The 21,985-nt window shown below is 52.8% G+C and overlaps 1 protein-coding gene across 2 annotated transcripts in view; it reads left to right on the forward strand.

Annotated features, from left to right (window-relative positions):
• EEFSEC (eukaryotic elongation factor, selenocysteine-tRNA specific) overlaps positions 1 to 21,985 on the forward strand; it is a 242,339-nt gene that overhangs the window by 109,148 nt on the left and 111,206 nt on the right. For both annotated transcript variants that reach the window (XM_002713149.5, XM_017343713.3), the window contains exons 3-4: positions 3,079 to 3,175; positions 5,368 to 5,532. In XM_002713149.5, coding sequence (XP_002713195.2) covers positions 3,079 to 3,175; positions 5,368 to 5,532 — 262 coding nt within the window. The remainder of the gene's footprint in view (positions 1 to 3,078; positions 3,176 to 5,367; positions 5,533 to 21,985) is intronic.

The following is a 21,985-nucleotide window of genomic DNA, read 5'->3' on the forward strand; positions in this document are numbered from 1 at the left end:
ATCTTTCAAGCTTGTTCATTCTTTTTATCTTCCTGCTCAAATCTGCTGTTCAATTCCTCTGGTATTTTTCATTTCAGTTACTGTACTTTTCAAGTTTGGAATTTGCTTGTTTTTTTTTTTTTCTTTAAGACTAATTTATAACTTCATTTTTTCTTATTTAGTTTTTTTTTCTTAAAGATTTATTTACTTATTTGAAAGTCAGAGTTACACAGAGAGAGGAGAAACAGAGAGAGAGAGAGACAGAGACAGGTCCTCCATCCGCTGGTTCACTCTCCAGATGGCCACAATGGCCGGAGCTGCGCCGATCCAAAGCCAAGAGCCAGAAGCTTTTTTCAGGTCTCCCATGCAGATGCAGGGGCCCAAGGACTAGGGCCATCTTCTACTGCTTTTCCAGGCCATAGCAGAGAGCTGGATCAGAAGTGGAGCAGCTGGGACTTGAACCAGCATCCTTCTGAGATACCAGCTCTGTAGGCAGCAGCTTTACCCGCTAAGCCACAGCACCAGGCCCCTCCTTTAGGTTTTTTTTTTTTTTTGTCTTAGTTTCCTGTATATGTTTGAATATTCTTAGAATACTTGATTTAAAGTCCTTGCAAGAAAGTGTTCTCAGGAACAGTTTCTCTTGTCTTTTTCTTGTTGTGCATAGATCATGCTCTTGTTTGTTTGCATACATTGTAAATTTTAATTGAAAACTAAACGTCTAGAACAATATGAAGTGAGAATTCTGGAAATCAGATTTCTGTTCCCCGTAGTTTGTTATTAGAGTTATTGTATTGACTTTTCTGAACTAATTCTATGTATTCCTTGTCACATGTGACTGACCGTTGTGGTCTCTGTTCAGTTAGCTTAGTGGGCAGCTCATGACTAGACAGAGACTTCCCCAAATGCCTGCAATCATTCAGTCTCCCGTCTTTGCCAAGGAGCTCCATGCATGTTGGGCCATGCTTTCAATGCTTGGTCTGGCAGCTGCCAACTCTGCCTTAGCCTTCACCTCTTTGCTTGCACAGAGCCTCAAGGTCAGCCAGAGGTGGGAGTGTCTCAGGTTTTTCATGAGCATATGCAGAGCCTTGGGTATACTCACACCTCTGTGCCTGAGAGGGGTCCTTTTAGATTCCCAGAGCTTTTCCAAGTTCCCTGTGGAGATTTTGCTTCTAACTTTTTGTCAGCCTGACGTTTGCCTAAATGGTTACCTTCTGCCATAGGTAGCTGTGATGTTAAAAGATTGTGTATGATTATTTTCTACAAATACCCCCAGAGGAAAAAGCTGTTTGCACTGGGGAAGCTCCAAAGCAGGCCAAATAAAGCTGCCTTGCTGTTGGGGTCTGTATAGAATCAAGAGCCAGAATAATAATGGCAGTTCTCTGGGCCAGGGGCTGTGAAGGGGCCAAGACCCATGCTGCCCCCGTCAGTGCTTGACAGGCTACTGGATGTCTACGTGGTTGCGACAGTTGGTTTTCAAGGCTATCTCCAAGCTTTGGAGCGGTAGATGGAAATAGGGTACATTCACATGTCACAAGTCCCACTTGTTCTTACCAAGACTCAGCCAGAGTTACAGAGAGAGGGAGAGACAGAGAAATCTTTCATCTACTGGTTTACTCCCCCAGTGACCAAATCAGCTGGGACCGGGCCAGGACAAAGCCAGGGGCCTGACATTCCATCTGGATCTCCCACTTGAGTGGCTGGGACCCAAGTACTTGGGCTGTCCTCTGCTGCTTTCCCAGGTGCATTAGCTGGGCGTTGGCTTGGAAATGTAGCAGCCACAACTAGAATCAGCGCTCATAGGGGATGCTGGTGTTACATGTGGCAGCTTAATCCACTGCACCACAGTGCCAGCCCCTCAGCCATTTTGTCTTGAATCAACACTCCAAAGATTGCTCAAGCCTTTGCCTGATTTCCAGAATTTTGAAAAAGTTGATTGTGACAGTGTTTGCCAGTGTTCCTGTTTTTATGGAGGAGGGGTTTGAGGATGTTCTCACTCCACCGTTTTCGGTGATCTTCCTGTGTACGTTCAGCCTTAGATTTACACCTTGTAGAAGTATCCCAAAGCCAAAGCAACAAAAACCCTCGAAATATTAGTCGTGCCCACCGACATATTTACCACCATGCTATTTATAAGAGCAGAAGATTTGGAATGTTGTGAACAAGAGTCTGGAGGAGCAAGCATGTAAACCGTGCTTGCTCTTTTGTGCAGCTGTGACAATGAAGAGGTTACCCGTGACGGAGAGGTTGCAAGCTCTGGTTCGAGGCTCAGATGGGCTACGTGTGAGTTTGTTTCTGAGGTTTTATTACCAATGACTTGGAGCAAATTAATTCACTTCTCTAAGTCTCATTTTCTAATCTATTATAAGATGGTGACAAGTCCACAGTGGTTTTGTGAGGTTTAAGTAAAATCATCTCTGTTGAATATTGACTCAGCCCAGAGAGTTACTGTCTTTGATGTTGCTGTCACTCAACAGAAAATTCTGATGATATAGTGGTACATGTACAAACAGGATGGGAAATTACATGCGTTTGATAACCAAAATGTGAGAAAATTTCCCTTGGCGAAACATGGGGAAACCATGGTTAGAAGAAAAAAACATCACAATGATGGGATTGTGGGCTGTATATTTTCTTTCCCCCTTTTTTCTGACAGGGTTTGGTGCTTTGTGTTTTTGGTAGAACAGGTAGATTCACTTGAAGCGGGCAGGGCTTTTCTGGCAGGGTCCTGGCGGAGCACTCCCCCTCCCTGGTAGGCCCTGGGCTGCCGAGATGGGGCTCCTGAGGCTCCTGGTCCCTGCGTTGCCTGAGTCTCCAGGAGGCCGGGTGTTCATCATCTTCTTCAAGGGCTCTTGCATTCAGAGGCCCCGGGAGCCGCGGGGTCACTGCTGCCTCCTCAGGGAGGGTTCTGAAGCTGGAGTTAACACCTAGGAGGGCCCTTCTGAATTCTGATGGCCCACACAAGGCATGTCCCCCTGGGGCCCCTGTTGTCCTGTCTGCTGCGTTGAGGGAGGGACAGGAGATCTCTGGCCAGCTGCTCCAGGAATGCACCTCATGTCACGCTCACGGTCTCTAACGGAGCTGCTTGTTTTTCCATCTCAGGTTCCGAGGGGCACCCATTATACCTGTGGCCGCCAAGCCTGGGGGACCAGAGGCCCCTGAAACTGAAGCTCCACAGGGCATCTCAGAGCTCATTGAGGTACTGTTGGCTTGATCCCAGGTTGTCCTGCAGACCCTGTCCTGCTGAGCAGGCTCCCTATGTCCCTTCTGCTCTCAGAAAGACAGACTCTGACCCCTCCGGCCTCCACACAGCCTTCCCTCCAGCCCAGGGCCCTGCAGAGTACCTGTGCTTCATGGCCTCTTCTTCCCTCTTACGTGTTCCACTCAGGTGAAGCAGCACCTGCCCATCTGGAACCCTGGGCCACGTCATTTGTTCCACTCCTTCCAGTTGCATGAATCCCTTCAGTGTCTCCCTCTGAACCAGGCACCATGCGGCCGGGTGAAGGAGATGGTGCCAACAGCACGGGCAGCACAGCTCTGTCCCAAGAGATGGAGGCCTTCACCTTTTGGAGCCATGGGCCTGAGGCCCAGGCCATTCTCCACACTCAGTGGTAGTGGACAGAGGGAGGGAGCCCAGTTGTCCAGCAGGGTGCTCAGGGCAGCAGGTGAGGAGGGTCATGTGTGTGGTGGGAGGGTCCTAAGGCAGACAGTGCTGAGAGTAGGGCCTGCAGGGTTCCCCTGTGGCGCACGTGGAGCAGCTCGTGGGTGGCGTGGCGGAATGCCTTGACCTAGCATTGGCCCCTCCACTATTGCTGCCACCATAGCCAGGTGACATCATCTCTTTTGCCTCTTTCTGGCACTTGCCATGTGCAGTTGCTGTGAGGGCTAAATGATTGGTTAATATGCTCAAAACAGTACTACCCTGGTGCTTGACAAGACCATGCTGTTGAATTTTATGTACCATGCACTGTGCTCAGTGCTTCATATATATGACTATTAGCATTCACAACAACCTGGAAGGCTTAAGATCCCATGTTATGAAGGAGAAGTCTGAGATTCTGAGAGGCCAAGTTACTTGCCCATGGTCTCACAGCCGGGATTCAGACCCACCGTGGTCGTTGGGTTTGGCATTGGGGTCCCCCCATGCCTACAGAGCACAGATCAAGTTGGAGTGTGGGCACTCCCTCTGTCTCTGCGATTCGCACTGGGCTGATCCCGCTGACCTCACACAGAAACGCTTTCTGAGTGAGGCTTTGTTACTTTTCCATCCACTCTAGTGAGACTGGTCAGGGAGCCTGGGACAGTTGTTTTTGTTAAAGCAAAATCCACAAAAATGTGGCTATGAAGGATGTTTGTATATGCCTTTAAGAGGCTTCCACATAAGTCTCCCACCAAGCCTGGTTTGAATCTCTCGTCCTTTTCCAAAAGAATTATTGTCCCAAGACTTGGGCTTTGGAACATGCACTACCAAATACTTTTTTGACAGCCTGTTCCCTTATGAAATCAGAAAATAGCCTAAGAAAAGGAATAATACAGGCTTTATTTTCATTTGTTTATTGGTGATTAGCTGTGACAACATCTCCAAGCACATGGATGGCATGGGGAACGTGGGCTGCTGAGGGTGAAGTGTGGCGAGGGCCAGCAGAAATAGAGGAGCAGCAGGCAGGCCACGGGGGCCCACTCGCCTGGGGCAGTCCCTGGGCCGGGCCTGAAAGGCTCCGCTTCGCTCTGTGTAGCTGCTGTCCTGGGCTCCCCAGTCCCTGGACTGCCCGTGCCACACCCTGGTAGCTGCCCTGGGAGCAGCCCTGCTCCTCACCCCTCCCCGCATCCCCTTTGTGTTTGCTTCATTCACTTGTCATTCTCTCAGGCGCCATGCCAGCTGCTGGAGACACTTGCAAGTCCCCACTCCCCGTGGGGGGACAAATAAGCAAATGATCACAACAGTGTGTTAGCTGTGGTGACTGGGGGAGTAAAGCCCTTCCAAAGGTGAGGCCGAGCCTGCCGAGAGGCCAGGCCTGCCAGCGCTAGCGCCGAGGCGAGACGAGACGCGGGTGGCTCCCAGGGCTGGAGGATGAGGAACCTTAAACCCCAAGCCTGGGGAAGCGGTGAGGTCCGGGTGCTCCCTAGCAGCTGTCTCTACAGAGACCACGAGGTCATCCTGACGAGAGGCTGGAGCAGGCTTCTCCACGGGCCCTTTTCCTCAGTAGCTTACAGTGCAGTCTGGGAGTTGGCCATCTGAACTTGCAGCCCGGCTGGCCAGGACGCGGGTCTTTCAGCTCTGTCTTGCCTTGTTAGCCTCCCTGAGCACTGGCCAGCCTCGCCCTTGCACTCCCCTGCCCTGCCCCATCTGCCCTTGTATGACAGGCTGTGGCAGCAGCGTCTCTTTTCTAGCTCCTGACATCCCAGATTTCCATTCCATCAAGAGACCCCTCGGGGCCGTTCCTCATGTCCGTGGACCACTGCTTCTCCATCAAAGGCCAAGGCACTGTGATGACGGGGACCATCCTCTCAGGCTCCATCAGCCTCGGCGACAGTGTGGAGATTCCTGCCCTCAAGGTCAGTCTCACTTGTCCTTCCTTTTGGCCTCCCTGTCTAGCAGCAGGAGGGGTCCCTGTGCTGCACAGCTGCTAAGCCCGCCGGGCCTGCCTCATGTTCCTCCTGCTGCCCGGGCTGGCCCAGCCGCTGCCCTGGCCAGCCTCTCTCCGGGCTGCCCTACCTGCCCAGCTCTATGTTGCCCTCCCCTTACATTCTAGAGCTGCTGTTCTCCCAGTCCTCAGGGCAGCACCTGCTTCTTGGTGCCCATGATGGCCCGGGATGAGGGGCTCCCTGGTAGTTGTTCTTTGTAAATATAGAAAATGTGGACGCTGAAGGTCAGGTGGGCATGAGATCACACGGTCAGCAAGTGAGGGCCACAGACCCTGCCTTTCTCCGAGCCTTTACTGCCTCAGGACAGCAAAGATGTGTGGGGCTGTTTCTAGGGACCTTTGTCTTAGCCCCAATGATCCAAGAGTTTTAAATTGAGCACAATCTGAATCTTGTGGTGCTCAGAGCCATGATCTGGTAGAAATCCGGGCTGGTTTCATGCTTGTGGTGGCCACTGGCAGGTGCTGTATTACCCCCTGAAGACCTGGAGTCCCCCCGTGTCTCCCACCTGCTGATACTATGGCCTGGCTCTGACTCCAGAGCTGCCCAGTGGCCTTGACATTCCCTTTGTTCAGAGGGCGTTTCTTAGAGTTCTACTTTCCTGGACAAGACAACCTTACATCCTCCAGGACTGCTGTTTCCTCACAGCGGGATTAATGGTGAGAAGCAAGGGCTGGTGAGAACCAGCTGACGGCCTTCCAGGGATGCTGGGGCCAAGGCCATTCTCTGGTCCTCAGAGGCGTCCAGGGTGCAGGGAAGCAGAGGCGCCCTCTCAGCCCTGTGGCTTCAGCTGGCTGCAGGAGAGGCTTGGATGCACTCCAGCTCTGGGTGAATGGATTCCGTTTGCATGCTTATTGGGAGCGACTTCCTGGAGTGCTGTGCCCAGGCTGGTTTTGAAGCTGTCTGGCTCACCAGTGGTACCAGGGTTCTCTGAGGACCAGTGTACTTATACACGTGTGTAGATAACGTGTATTTTAAGGAATTGGCTCACGTGAGAGTAAAGCCTGGTGAGTCCCAAGTCTAGGCGGCTACGGGAGAGTGCGGCTCAAAGGCCGCCTGCTGGCTCACTCAGTCTCTCTGTTCTCCTCGGGCCTCCCACTGATCCCATGAGACCCACCGTAGTGTGGAGCAGTCTGCAAACAGGAGTCTCAGCCAAATACACTCTCACAGAAATCCCCAGAATAGTGTTTGGCATGTATCTAGCCATCACAGTGCAGCCAAATTGACACATAAAAAGCCCCTTGTCACCAGGTGAAAGAACCACGGTAGTGACTGCTGCCCCAAGTGAAGGGAGAGAAGGGGTGCTCTGGCATCCATGCCTCGTGTGCTGCACCTGGCAGCATGGTGGGACTTAGGGGAGGGGAGTTGCATGGGGGCAGGAATGTGCAGCGCACCCGCAGGGGAAGGAAATCCAGGGCTACATTTTTTTTAAAAGATTTATTTAATTATTTGAAAGCCAGAGTTACACAGAGAGATAGAGAGGCAGAGAGAGGGAGAGAGAGAGAGAGAGATGGCTGTAACGGCTGGAGCTGTGCTGATCCGAAGCCAGGAGCCAGGAGCTTCTTCTGGGTCTCCCATGTAGGTGCAGGGGCCCAAGGACTTGGGCCATCTTGTACTGCTTTCCCAGGCTATAGCAGAGAGCTGGATCAGAAGTAGAGTATCCGGGACTTGAACCAGCACCCATATGGGATGCTGGCATTGCAGACGGCAGCTTTACCCAGTATGCCTCAGCGCCGGCCCACCCCAGGTTACCACACTTTTTGTGGTGGTGTGACTGTTACTTCTTCCTAGGACTCGAGGTTTCAGGGGAGATTGGCTCTGGCCAGGTCCCAGAGCTCCTTGCATTTGGATATGGGAGTCAGACAAGGCCCTGGCCTTCCCTGAGTGTTACGGCCTCCCCTGGACACAGTGGACAATGCTTTCTCTTCTACCTGCTCTTGTAGAGCCTCCTCTGAAAACCCCTAGTTCCAGTGACAGACCACTTACCTCAAATCCACTTTAACCTGGGCACTAAGAGACCCGACCTTAGAAAACAAAGCCTAAAACTGTGAGAGTAAACGCAATGATATATAACAAACTTGAGAATATAATTCTTAGCTGGAGTAGCAAATGTATCAACACGAAATTTCTTCCCAGTCCCTGTGCTCCCGAGGCCTCCCTTCCGCCCTGGGAAAAGACATTTGCAGCTAGGGCAGAGATGAGCTGGGAGCAGGAGAGGTGTCGGGAGAAGGCTCTGTCAGGGGAGACTGAGAATTTGGGGTCTGAGGCTTTGAGGGAGGAAAAAGTGTTGCTATCAGGGCCAGTGGCTGTGCCGCTTGGCCCAAGGACCTGCAGAGGGGTGAGGCAGAGTGTCAGCCACGGTCAGCAGGCAGGGCTGTTTAAGTGGGTGCGGATTCTGAGGTCTTTGACCACCCTTTCCATCCTTGTAAAGGTGGAACTTGCCTGTTAGGAACCCAGTTCCTAATCATGGCAGGTACGTGGCAGATACAAATTTTATTCTTTGTCCATTGAGAAAAACACAGAGCCATTAAAATCAAAGCAAAATGGAGTTTTGTTTGGGAATAGCGTTACAGTGGGAGCCACAGAGCATTGCCTTGGAAACACATGCCATAGGAAACTCTGGGTCTGCTTATAGAGGTTGCAGAAGGGGACGCTTTCAAAGGCAAAGATGAAAATCAGGTCAGATATTTTGAAACAGTATCTTTAATACCGAGGTAGCCGTCAGTCTGAGGTTGAACTGGCAGTTGCTGGGCAGATGTCCTGCAGAAGTGGCCCCTGTGTAAGGTTGTGGTTCTGGCGGAGCTTTGTGGGGTTACTTTCAGTCAGCCATGTGTAAGAACCCTGCTTTCATCACATCCCTGCTTTATTTGTTTATCTTTGCCAGGGTTGTCACAGTGACTCCATTTTGATCCTGTACCTTTCTTCCCCGGCCTACTTTTCAGCCCTCTTGTTATCTACTATCTAATTCTCAAATTTATTTTTTTTTAATGTATGTATTTGAAAGACAAAGAAAGAGAGGGAGAGGGAGAGAGAAAGAGAGAGAGAGAGAGAGAGAGAGAGAGAGAGAGAGACCTTCTATCTGCTAGTTTACTCACCAAATGGGTGCAGTAGCAAGTGCTGGATCGGACCCGAGCCAGGAGCCAGGAGCTGCATCCTGGTCTCCCACATGAGTGTGGGGGCCGAGTACTTGGGCTGTCATTTGCTGCCTCCCAGGTGCATTAGCAGTGAGCTGAATTGGAAACAGAGTAGCGAGGACTTGAGCCAGCCCTCCAGTGTGGGAGGCCAACTTCACAAGTGGTAGTTTAACCCACTGTGTCACAGAACCTACCCCTGACTTTCTGATTTATTAGCAGGAAAAGCAGAACTTGTGAGCAGAAATTCACTTAGCCTTGGATATTTGGCTGGAGAGGTTTCCAGGCCAAGTGTGGAAAATGTGACTTTGTTTCTCCTTTGCTGCTCGCAGTAAATGTGAGGGAAAGGATGGATGGAGGAAGGGATGCTAGTGGGGAGGAGCCAGCACTTGATGATGGTTTGTGGAGGGGTGCGGGGAGCGGGGGCCGTTCTGGCTCCCTCCAGGTTGGGAAGGATGCTAAGTTAGGAAGCTGACTGTTGAGAAGGCGAGCTCTGGGCGAGTGCCGAGGGCGAGACTGGACACCGTTTCGTTGGGGAAGTCAGGTATGTGGTCGATGGACCCAATCTCGCATTTCAGCAGAGGCGAGCAGTGGAGAGGGACTGACTTAGTCTCTTGTTCTTGAAATATCTGAGAATAGCAAGGTTTTTGATAATATTATGGCAGCAAAAACCCTAGACTAAAAGGGATAGAGAGACTCAAAACGATGAGAAAAAAAAAAAAAAGAAAAGAAAAAAGCTGTTGGACTTGTAGGATTCTGCAGTCAGGTGGTGAGCTAATGGAACTACTCAGACACAAGCTCGTGACACCCTTCCAAAACAAGGAGAGAATGGAACCAGGGCAGAGCTGTGGACACAGGAGCAGAGGCCAGAGAAGCGGCCCAGAGGGCGAGGATCAGGCTACGGAAGGTCATCCTCAGGTCTTGAAACCTAATGGAATTTGCCCTGCTGGGTTTCAGACTTGCTCCGCACCAGTGGCCCCTGCGTTCCTTCCATGTCTGCTTGTTAGGATGGACTGTCTGTCCTATGCCTGCCTCACCACTGCATTACAGAGCAGGTCAATTGATGGAGAAGCGGTTTGCCCCAGGATGGGTCATACCCAGCATCACCCATTCTGATTAGGTGACGTAGAGGATGAGGCTCATGGCTTTGTGAGCTCGTGATATGTATTTAGATGAGATTTGGGGCTTAGAATTAATGATTTAATGGGGTGATGTTTGGTGGAATGTTGGGATGGGATGACTATATTTTGCACGTGGGATGGACATGAAGTTTTGGAGATCAGAGAGTGGACTGTACAGTGTTGAACTGTGACCTCCACTACCTCAGCTTATGACCTTTGTGGAATAAGGGCCTTGGCAGGTGTGATGACTGTGAAGATCTCATGACAAGGCCTCTTGATGTGGGAAGGCCATTACATCCAATAACAAGTGTTCTCAAAAGAGACTGACAAGCAGATGGCACCAAGGTTCACAGGAAAGTGGTACATGTGGAGTCCAGGATGGAGCTGTGCAGCCTCGCCCAGGAGCACCGGGGGTGATGGCACACACACGAGGCCAGGAGAGAGGCGTGGAACAGATTCTCCTCCAGGGCCTCCCGGGGAACCAGCCCTGCTCCAGGTTGCTGGGCTTCCAGAAGTCTTCTGCTGTAAGCTGCCAGGTTTGTGGCCCATGGAGTAGCAGCCCAAGAAGCCAATATGGAGATTTTGTTTGTTTGTTTTTATTTATTTGTCTGAAAGACAGAATTAGAGAGAGAGGCAGGGAGAAAGAGAGAGATATCACCCATCCTCTGGTTCATTCCCCACATGCCTACAACAGGCAGCATTGGGCCAGGTCAGAACCAGGAGCCAGAAACTTCATGCAGGTTTCCCATGTGGGTGCAGGGACCCAAGCACTTGGGCCATCTTCCACACAAATCAAGCCATAGAACATTGTTCCAGAAGATTCTCGATTAGTACTCTATCTCCAGGGATAACAATCCTGATTTCTATTACCTCCTAATTTATTTGTAACCTCTTAATTGATTATTATTTAAGATCTGAGTTAAGATTTTAGTCAAGTATATTGATTGTTGCGTTTTATTCCTTTCACCTTTTAATTCTTGTGTTGAAGACTTCAGCCCCCCCAAAAAGGGTATTTGCTGTTATACTTCCCTAATTTCTATTATCAGTCTCTGCATAAATTTACCCACAGTGCTTTCCCAGGCTTGTTAGCGGGGAGCTGGATAGGAAGCGCAACAGCTGGAACTGGAACCAGTGTCCATACAAATGCTAGCACCCTAGGCAGTGACTTAACCCGCTACGCCTCAGTGCTGGCCCCACCAGTATGGAGTTCCCATGAAAAGGGCTGGATTCCAGAACCTGCTTGAGTCCTCTGTGGCCTGAAGCAAGTCTCGTAGCCCCACTGGCTTTGATTTTCTTACAGGAGGGGCCTGAACATTAGCATCCAACCATGGCCAGCTCTGCTCTTTCCTTTCTTTCCTGTTATTCTTACCCAGCAGGTGAGGGAACCTGGGCTCAGGGCGACAAGCAGCCAGACAGCAGAGTCGGGATTCGAAGTCAGGCGTCCAGCTCCAAAGGCGGGGCCGTGTCCACTGCACCCTGCTGCCTCAGAACCCCCTGCAAGGAGGGGTCTCAGCAGTGTTTCCTTCCCTCTTCCCCAGCCGTTTTCGGAAGAGCCCGAGGTACAGAACTCCTGACCTCCTCTCGCCCCTGCTCTCCGCTAGCCATGATTGGTGGCTGGTGCCTATCGGGCACTGGGACATTGCAGGCCCTGGCCCTCTTCCCAAACACGGTGACATCCCTGTCAGATTGCACTAATAGACTTGGACACGTGTGACCGCTTGAACTCCCTCTGCGTCAGGGCATAGCCATTCCAAATAAACAGTCACATTCCCCTCCCAGCCCGGCTGGCCTGCCTGAGCCTGCCATGCCCTGGCCCCTGTTTCTCCTGCCCACGTCCATTCCCAGCTGGGGCCGATTAGCTGAGAGAGGAAATGTTGGGGAGCAGGGAATAAAAGAGGGAAAAACCATTCAGATCCCAGAATGGCTTCACCGCTAAGTGCCCTGAGACCCGCCAGCTCTGGGCTCAGGCTCTTTGGCTCTCTCGATCTTTGGTCTGGGAAGTCCCATCATAAGGTTTGACCATGGGCTTTCAGGCTGGCAGTGTTCCTAGGGCTGCTTGGCTGTAAGGGCTGTGATAGCGGAAACTGTCAAAGTCACGGTCTGCAGAGAAAGACAGCAGGGCCAGGAATTCAAGGGACCCAAGTCGGGCATTTGTGAGCTCTGTGGGCACTGGCAAGTCACTCAGCCTGTCTGTGCCTAACTAATTCAGCACAAATGTAGAACAGCCCCCGTGTGCTTGGCTTGGGGGTGGGGGGCTCTGGAAGGCAGGAGTGGTGTGAGCGAGGGAGGGTGCACGTCCAACCCCCAACACCTGGGAGATATGCAATGAGTCTTAGCTGGTCCCTTACCATCTTTATTGTTGCCGTTCAGGATTATTCATGTGCAATTCTTGTGGACTGCAGAAGTAGGAAATGGAAGGGACTTCCTGTGTTTAAGGAAACAGCTCATTCCAGGGCTGCCACGTGAGTTACTGAAATGGAAATACACCCTGCAGCCCCTGAGTGCCACCGTGACTTCAGTCAATATCCAGTTGCGAAGACAATGACGTCTTTCATAGATGTATGTGGATACTTAATTGATTACAACATTTAGAGAAATGTTCAGAATTTATTAGCATATACCTCCAAATTGAGTTTATATTCAGATTTACTTTCTTCTGTATCAAAAATGCCCAGGAAAGGAAAAAAGAATATCCTAAGACTACTGAGTGTTGTTGATTTTCCCACTGCCTCTGCTCCTGGAAGCTGATCATGAGAGGGAGATAAGCTTGTGCCATCTGGAAAGAGTCCAGCAGCGGAGCCTCTTCCAGACCTGCGCTTCCTCCCGCTCTGGAACCCTCCTTGGCTGCCCTTCCCAGAGGCATGCTGAGTGGTCTCACCCACAGCTTGTCCCGCACCTGCAGCATGCTCTTTCCCTGCGCATTTCTTTGCACCTTCCGGACTCTGCACAGGTCTCCCTGCCTGTCAGAGAGGGCTGCTCGCTCGATTCTGTGCTCACCCTGGCTGCCACAGGCACACTGGCCTGCTGCCGCGTCTCCCACCTGGCCATCTGTGTGTTGTCGCTATGCATCTTGGGGCTTTGCCCAGGGTGGGCCCCAGACAATATTTGATGAGTAGAATAGAAGGAAGCTAATGAAGCAAATAAACAACTTGCTGTTTAGAAGGATTTAGACTGGAAATGGGTGTGTGACGTTGGAGGGCTGTGTTGGGAGCAGTTGCCCACCTTGAGCCCTGCTACAGAAACCCAGTGCTGGGTGTTTTACTCTGTCCTGCTGAGGCCTGTCCCCTTTTGGGGGTTGTGTCTGTGTCACCAGTGAGCAGTAGTGGAGGTGTACTATCTGTCACAGTGCAGCCTTGTTCTGGGAGTAGTGATTGTAAATCAAGTGCCAGGGCTCCAGAGCTGGCTTCCAAGCTACCCATGGAATTCAGCTCTCTGAGTTCCTCTTCTTCTGTGAGTTTTTCTTTTCATTGAAAATGTAGAGTGACCTTCAGCCTTAACTCTTTCCAGTTTTAAGACACCTGCAGGAAAGCAGGATTTTTGTGATTTTAGTGTTTTTATGGTTCTTGGGCCTGTGCCAGTAGAAACTCAGGGGAGTCTGTTCTTGGTGCCTGATGCCCAGGCTTGGGTGGAGCCCACAGAGCTGAGGGGAAGAAAGGAGTTGGGGAAGGCAGTGGAGAAAGTCAGGGATATTTGGGGAGTCGTGGTGTGGCCCTTGGAGCAGATCAGCCCTCCCTTGGCTGCTGGTTTCAGGAGGGGCACCTCACGCCAGGCCCTTCTACTCCAAGCCCCGTGGCCACTGCTTGGGGTCAGGCGTCTCAGGTCCCCACAAGGATCACTGCCCCAGCACCCTGCTCCTGTCCCTGCCTGCAGTGTCTACCTGAGTCCAGCCTGCCCAGTCCAGCTGACAGACAGCCTTGTAGACCTGGTTGCATCGCTGCAGCCGTCCTGTGCATTTGTGTGCGGATCCTCATTGTCCCCAGAATAAAGTCAAGAGTGCTTTGCATGGTGCAGAAGCAGGTCCTGAGCTCTTCTTTGTTACCTGTCCCAGAGCCCCACAAGAGCACCTGCTGCTCTCAGTGTGTCAGGCAGGACTCTGGTTGCAAGCGACAGAAACCCAACTCAAACAGGAGGCCGGAGGCTCAGGGGTGTCATCTCCACAGAAACTGTGCCCTGTTTTGTGTCTTCACTGTCCACGGCAGTCCCCACAGCTCTGGCGTTCTGTTTTCTCCACTTCAACTCCAAGAGGTAGTCGGCACTCCTCATGGTTAACTCCAAACATCACTGTGTCCCCAAAGATGGATGCAGTCAATGGGAACACCTCCCTAGCAGTGACTGGTCACCCAGGTCTGGCAGCGAAGTGTGAAGGGAAGTCCCCTGCAGGTTTGCAGGAAGGTTTTCCTGCTTCTAGGGGCTTAACGCAGGAAGAGACAACGTTTGTCCTCCGCTGGACACCGCTGAGGAAGGATCTCGTGCCTGGATGCGGGGTGGTGGCAGCAGTGGCGGTGGTGAGCGGCCATCTGTTGCCAGAGCAGGAGGAGGTGAGAGAACAGTGGCACAGAGAAGAACCCGAGCAACAAGGGCCACTGCAGGATCTGCCGCAGCTCAGATCTTTGTGTTTGAGGAGCGACTCTTTCTGTAGCATCTCTGTCAGGGCCACTGCTACCTGCAGCCAGGGCATCCTACACAATACAAGTGAAAGGCTTCTCTCCCACTTACGTGAACTCAGTGCAGGGGTGGGATCTCCTTGACCTGGCTCACCAGGAGCTGCTGTTGGCCAGGCTGTGTTACACATCCACCCCTGGAGCTGGTGGACTGGGCATGGGAGTCTGGGTGCCGTCACCACAAGATGCAGAGATGTGGGGCAGGCAAGCAGGAAGGGTGTGCACTTGCGTTCTGCCCTCGAGTGCCCGTGCCTGCATAGCTCAGGTCCTGCACACAGACGGGCTGAAGTGGAGTCCCTGTGCATCGCTTGCTCGCTGGGGCAGTCTCTCCTTAGTTTCTTCCTGGGGTAGCCATGAGGATTTGGCGAGCCCCACAGAGTGTGCGGGCAGTAGGGGCTGCCTGTGTGGCTGCCTTGCCTTCATCGTCGTCACTTCCAGCTCTGCGTCTCTGTCCTTTCCCCACTGAGTGTGCCTTTCTACTTGGCCAGTGGAGTGCAGCAGCTGGGGGATGGAGTGGCTGCGTCTTGCATGCCCTGCACACCCGGACCCCTGTGGCTCTGCAGACCCTTGCCTCTGTCTTGCCCTTTTTCTGGCTTGAGGATGTGAGTCACATCTGCAGCCAAGGTGTAATATCCTGTTGTCTCCCTAACCGGCACCGCGGAGGAAGGACAGTCGACAGGTGAGGATGGAAGATTGATTTCAGAGGAGGCAGGCGCTCGGGAAGGCTTCTCCCCGTAGGTGCTGCTGTCAGAGATCGTGTTCAGTGTGCTGAAGACCTAGCAGATCGCAGGATGCTGCCTCTGCACAGATCGTCCTGTGGAATTCCTTGTTCTCACCCCTGGAGCCCAAGCTAGTGTCACGCCCTTTTGTATCAGTCCCCTGGGAGCCTGCTGCCGCTGGACGTGCCTGGTGCCAGCTCATGCTTCCAGAAGACCTGCTTCCCTTAGTTCTTGCCGTGTGGGTCCCCGTTTGTTTCCAAGGCTGGCTTTCTATGCTGCTGTGTGCAGCTACAGAGATGGCAGTGACACCAGGACACATGTGGAACCTGCACGGCCTGAGTGCTCAGACGCAGGTGGGCAAGTGAAGAGGCATGGGCAGCCTTGAGGGCTCTCGTTCTCTCTTAGCTTAATGTTCTATGCCTTCTAGAGGCAAGGAATTCTGAACTGGAGCAAGGGATTGGCATGGCCTGGGGACAGAGCCCAGGAGTGGGTAATGGCTGAGAATTTTTGTTTGAAATTGTTTATTGTGCCTACTTTGTGCAGATCCTGTTCTGTGACCCATGTATGTCGTCACTCTGGGCTTTCAGCAACTCTTTGAGAGGGTGCTTTGTCCCGTTTCACAGGGGGATGAAACTGAGACCCGAGCTAATTAGTGAAGGACCCTGAACTCCGTGTGAGGCAGCAGGAGTCTGAGGTGTGAGCAAACCGCTGGGCCCCCAGGGCCTGCCCCTCACATGGCATGAAGCTGCTGTGGGCGTTCAGGTCCCCTGAGACATGAAGCCACAGGAGCTGGTTTTAGAGCTGCTGCTTCGTTCTGCTCTGTCCTTCATGGCTTCACAGAGTGTCATTAAGAGGCTGGCCGGTCATGATGCTCCGGGGGCGCCTGTGGCTGGCTGTCCTGGGCTGACAGAGGCCTGTACCTGTGACAGTGGTCCAGGCGCAGGACGTCAGCCTTTCACACAGCCCTCCCTCTGCAGGGGTGGTCCTGGATGGCCCAGACAGGGTCAGAGTGTGGGAGACATGGTGACTGCACTCTGTGTCTTCAGGGGGACGGAAGCAGTGCAGCCCCCACTGCAGAAGCGAGCCTCTGCCAGCTCAGACTTGTGATCAAGCCTTGTGCCCCACCCTGTGTGGGCTGCAGGAGTCCCCCCTTGGTCCAAGTTCACTGCAGCACCTCCATCCATTTTATGGGGCTTTAGTGCTCAAACCTCAAATAAAGCCCTGCCCCAGCCTAACCCGACTCTTCTCCCGAGAGCAGGAGAGGTGCAGCCCTGGCAGTCAGCTCCCGGAGGTTGCTGGATGGAGAGCAGACACAGAAGTGGCAGGGCTGGGGCAGGTGGAGAGTGAGGCTGGCTTCCAGACGTCCCCTGTGAAAGCCACACACTGGGGTGACCTGGGTTGGGTTCTGGCATGGATAACCTCGCAGGATTCCCAGAGTAACTAACACTCTGCAAGTCTTTTTGGGAAAACCCCTCCGACTCAGGAAAGCCGCATTACAGTTTCTAGGGTAGGAGGTGATTTGCTTCACAGAACCTTGATGGAACTCTGTGACGTGCCCTGGGCACCGTGCCGGAGGTTGCTGTCCTCCATTCCCTGCAGGAGCACAGGGTTTGGGGGCCCAGGTGTGCACGCCTTGCTGTGTGACCATGGCAAGCCCCACCCCCGTGTCCAGCCAGGCTACCTCTGTGAGTAATTGGGAACAATCTTCAGGTAGGAGTGTTCCTTCCAAGGGAATTTGCTTTCACAGCCTCATTTCCCTTCAGTGCTCAGGGAAGGTTCAAGGGGAAACTGACTCAGGTCCCATGGCATTGTCGGTTCTGTGCGGCGCGGGTGACATCAATGCAAGTCTTACCAAAACGTCGATACCTGGGGAGTGCTGTCATTTCCTCCCTTTGGAATGTGACACGCATGCCGTGGAGCAGTCTGGAGAACGTGAGCTGGTGGGGGTTCCTCTGTCAGGAAGTGGGCACCTGACCAGGGTGAGGGGACCCGTTGGAAGTGGCCTTGGTGCAGCAGATGCTAGGCTGTGCCCAATGCAAGTGTGGGTGCCACTTGGCTCCACAAAGGGGCATTTAGGCTTTGACCCTATCTGCTGTCCGTGGCTGCCTTTGTTCATCAGAGTCAAGCTCTGATTCAAATGGGAAATGTGACCGTGGGGTCTGTGTGGCCACTCAGGGCATGTAGCAGCAAGCCAGCCTGCCTGTAGCTTCCCCACGGCTCATACTGGGGATTATAGAGCCTGCAGCAGGGCTGGGGTGAGCAGACAGCAGCTGCCCCTCCCTTCTACCCTGTGTGGAAGGTGCTGGGTGAGAATACTTCTACGGGAGCCCCCAAGAGCACACCCAGCCCTGCTTCTTAGACAAAGGTGTTGACAGCAGGAGCTACAGCCCAGAGGGGAGGGAATGGCTGGGATATGTGTGGTAACACAAAGTTTCTGCCAGTGGGGTCCAGGAAGGAGGTAGCCGGTAAGTGGTTTTGGGGGCCTGCAGAAGGACAGTGTTATGGGGATGGAAGGGCAGTCCTTCCTTTAGGCCACGTCCTCTTAACCCTGAAAGCAGGCTTCCTCCTGTTGGGGAGCCGCTGCAGTACCCCAGGACTGAAAGAGAGCTCTTTCAGGGGTCGCACGGGGTCTTGAGTTTCCAGACACCACAGCCCCTTGCTTGCTGCCTGCTCCTGGCCAGCCCATGGGTCCAAGTGTCCTGCCCCCTGTTGCCCCAGCCTTTCTCCAGCTCCCGTCTTGGTTCTGCACACCCTCAGGTTCACTTCTCAGGCTCGGGTCCCTGTCCTTACCCAGTGGGTACATGAGTCCTACAAGCAGCTGCAGCTCCTGGCCTTCTTCCCCTTGATGGTGGGATTTAGGGTCCCGCCCATTGTGTCTTACCCTCAGCCAGGGGTGAGTGGGCTGGCGAGAATCACTCAGGAGGCTTGTTGGAATTCTTGGTCCCACCCCAGCCCCTGAATTCCAGTCAGCAGGAACCAGGGAGTTAATGCTGTAACAGGCAGATCATCCCCAGGGATTCTTGAGCTCTGGAGTTGGACAGCCCTGATCTGCCTCTTGCTGTGTGGCCTTGGTGACTTGACCTCTCTGAGCCTCAGCAGCATCACCTGCACAATGAGGAAATGTTAATAACAGTGCCTGCTTTCCAGGGTTACTGTGGGAAGTGAAAGGAAATAGCAGATTTGCATAAAAGGTGCAGCATATTCCTTGAACATATACTGCGACCACCTACTGTGTGCCAGCCTCCAGCCAGGCCACCTTGCTGTTCCTGCAGAACTTACCTTCTCATAGTAGGGGCTGAGGAGATAAATTGCTGTGTTTCCCCTATGGTAAGTGACTGAGAATAAGGAGTTCTGATGTGAGATTGAAAATCTTAAAGGAAAAAAAAAATCCAACTATTCAGAGATCTGGAGGGAGAAAGCCTGGGGCAAACTGGGCATGTTCAGCCAGACCAGGCATCGGCTTGGACTGAACACAGGCTGTGATTTGCGCTTGCCTTAAGGAAGCAGTGCCGCTGGCTGGACGTCGCCCAGCCCCTGGCACCTCCAAGAGAGGCAGGGCCACACCTGCAGCCTGTGCCAGCTCTCGCTGCTCTGGCTTGGTTCTGGATCTCTGCCGTGACCTCTTTGTTTCGGCTTTTCTTGTTAAAGGAAAGCTGAGTGTTTCCTGAGTGTGTGTAAAACCGACACACCACTTAAACCGAATATTTATAATTCTTTCTTTTAAGAAATAAAACAATAATAAAAATACCATAAACATTGCTTTAATTGTTCACAGGCTTTGGCTTGTAATAATCACGGGGAAAGGCAAGTGAGATGCCTTATTAAAATAAAGACACTTGCCTGCTTTTGTTTGAAGTTTTGCTGAAATGCTTCATTATAACATGTCCTTGTTTGAAAATAAATTCCAGCCATTCAGAGTTTTGGTGGTGGTGTTGGTCTTTTCAAAAGCATTTAAATGAGATGATTTTAGGCAAGGGTAGTTCAGAATCTGAGCCAGCTTTTACACGACACTGAGCTGTCTGTAGGACCCAGCTGCAGCCCCGCGCCCCGCCCGGCAGCACGGCCACCTCCTGTGCTTGGGACATCAGACGGGAGCTCTGATGAGGGCAGGTCCTCAGTCCATGTCCTTGTGTCTTGCTGCCTGGCCTGCTGCTTCTCCACCTAGGCTGCAGTCGGAGCAGGCTTCTGTGGTCTGAGAGGAAAGGGACTTCCTAGGAGAATATGAGCTGAGACACGGGTCAGAGTGTTTGAGGCATGTGCAGAGGCCCTGTGGTGGGAGGTAGCTGAGTGAGGCTGAAGACCTGAAAGACGGGCACCTTGTCTGGAGCCTAGACATTGAGCTAGGGTGAGAGGTGCCGTAGGAGAAGGAGGACCCAGACTATGCCAGGCCTTCTGGGCAGTTGGGGTTCAGTCTGTTCTAATAATGCAGATGGCTTTGCAGGGTGCCACGTGGGTTTATCTGTGTGTTTGCGGGATAGGTGGTGTGAGGAATAGATTCAAAGGGAGCTCATCCCTTCCTTGAAACTCCTGGGGGAGGTTGTGCAGTGGTCCAGGCAGACTGAGGCAGCTTGGACCAAGCTGGTGACAATCCAGCAGGCTTTGGGGATACTTAGTGAGAAAGACTTGGTGATGGGCTGGGTGCAGGAGGATGGTGAAGGGGAGAGACATGCCACAGATGACCCCAGATCTTTCGAGTAACAGGCCAAGTGTGCAGCCATGGCTGAGGGGACCAGAGCATGGTGTGGCCTTTTTTTTTTTTTTTTTTTTTTAAGATTGATTAATTTGTTTGAAAGCATAGTTACAGAGATGGAGCTTTCCATCCGCTGGTTCTCTCCCCAAAGAGCTGAACAGCCAGTGATGGGCCAGGCTGAAGCCAGTAGCCAGGAGCTTTTAGGTCTTCCACATGGGCGCAGGGGCTCAAGGACTTAGGCTGTCTTCCGCTGTTTTCCCAGGCACGTTAGCTGGAAGCTTGATTGGAAGTGGAGCAGCCAGGACTCAAAACAGTGCCTGTATGGGATACCAGCACTGCAGGTGGTGGCTTAACCTTCTACACTGTAGTGCTACACCAGTGGCTTGGCTTTTAATACATTGGTAATGTTAGGGACCTCCACTTGGAGAGATCTCAGAGGTAAACCGATTTAAGGCTCAGAAGCTCTGGGCCGTTTGGGGTGAGACATTGCTTTGCGGCTGTTGACGGATCCAGCCTTAGCAGTTGGGACTTCTAGCTAGAGAAGCTAAGTGAAAAAGCAAGGCTCAGCGGTTCCATCAAGGCCATGCTTCTGATGCTGAAATCCCCATACCCTCTCTTTGTTCTTGGCTTGGGAGTCTTCCTAGTTCTGGGAGGTGAGGGGCTGAGTGGCTCAGGCTTTGGCATCTTAGCAGGGAGAGGAGGATGTCTCTGGAGACATTGTGAGAAGCTGTCCTGGCCTTCCGGGGGCCAGTGCCTGGCTGCGGATCCTCCGGGTAATGGAGAGGGCAGCACCTCACTCCCCCAGCCTCCCCACTGCTGCCGTTGCCGCCGCCGCTGCTGCTGCTGCAGCCGAGAAACAAACCGGGGTGACTGGGCGGAAGGTCAGGAGTTTAAGAGCTTGTTTGATTCAAGACTGGGGTAAGAGACAGGAGGGGAGTGCGCTGGTTTTATATGTGGATCCTGGTATTTTCTTTGAGTTGGGGCGGAGAATGGTGGGGCAGGGAGGGAAGGCAGGCCGCCAGAGGGAACGGTGCCAAGCAGAGCGCCGCTAATGCGAACCATACGGGCGGCGGGCGGGCGGCGGCAGCGGCCCATCTCCCGGCCGGGCTTAATGCAGTCCTTGCGGGCCGCCGGGCAGGAAGGCGGCCTGGGCAGTATAGCCATTTAACCCTTCAGCTGCTGAGCCACCAGCGGGGCCTCCCCAGCTCAGCACACTGCTGTTTAGGCCCTGCGCCTCTGCCCTGGGCACTGCAGGATGACGTGATAGCACCCTTGCCACTCCCCACTGTAGCACTGACCCAGACTGTCTCCAGGCACTCTGCATGTCTGTGGGGTGAATTATCCCGGTGGAGAACCAGTGGCCTAGAGCAAGTGTCTTCCCAAACTGCGGCCTTGCCTGGGCCCGGCCCGTGGGAGGAGTGTTGCCCAGGCCTATGCATGTATGGGTCGGCTGCTCGTGCTACTGGCAGCCGTTGGAGAGAGGGCAGCCAAGATTTGGTGGCACTGGGAGCCGGAACTCAGGTTCAGCATTGCTCCCCACTCTTCCTCTCTGCTCCCCAGCAGAGCCTACTCGTTGCTTGCATCCTGGGGACTGATTACTACGTCCTTTTTCCCCTGCCTACTCAGAGGGCACAGCCCAAGGACATGTGCACAGGGCTGGTCAGCACAGAGTTGTTCCTGTTGTGTGCAAGCAGAGACAGCAAGCCCAGGGTCCAGCAGCAGGGGCTGTTGTGATAAACACTGCACCCTCGTACTCATCACAAACGCAGCACAGATCTGTGTGGGGAGGCGCTGCTGGCAGCCTCAGATCCATGCCGGCAAACGCTTTTCCGGTCTTGCTCCTAGACCCTATGAAACATTTTCTGAGTAACCAGAATAGATACAATAGATACAGAAGCAAGTCTCAGAACAACAATGTGAATTGGGCCCACTTATATAGGAAAACTGTACCTACATACATCTCTTTGTGAGTAAGTGCGTCCAAAAAGTTCTGGAACGAGACAGCAGTCTGAACAGTGGCTACGTCTTGGGGGAGTAAGAGACA

This window comes from Oryctolagus cuniculus, chromosome 10 (assembly GCF_964237555.1).
Source record: "Oryctolagus cuniculus chromosome 10, mOryCun1.1, whole genome shotgun sequence".
Classification (NCBI taxonomy): Eukaryota; Metazoa; Chordata; class Mammalia; order Lagomorpha; family Leporidae; genus Oryctolagus; species Oryctolagus cuniculus.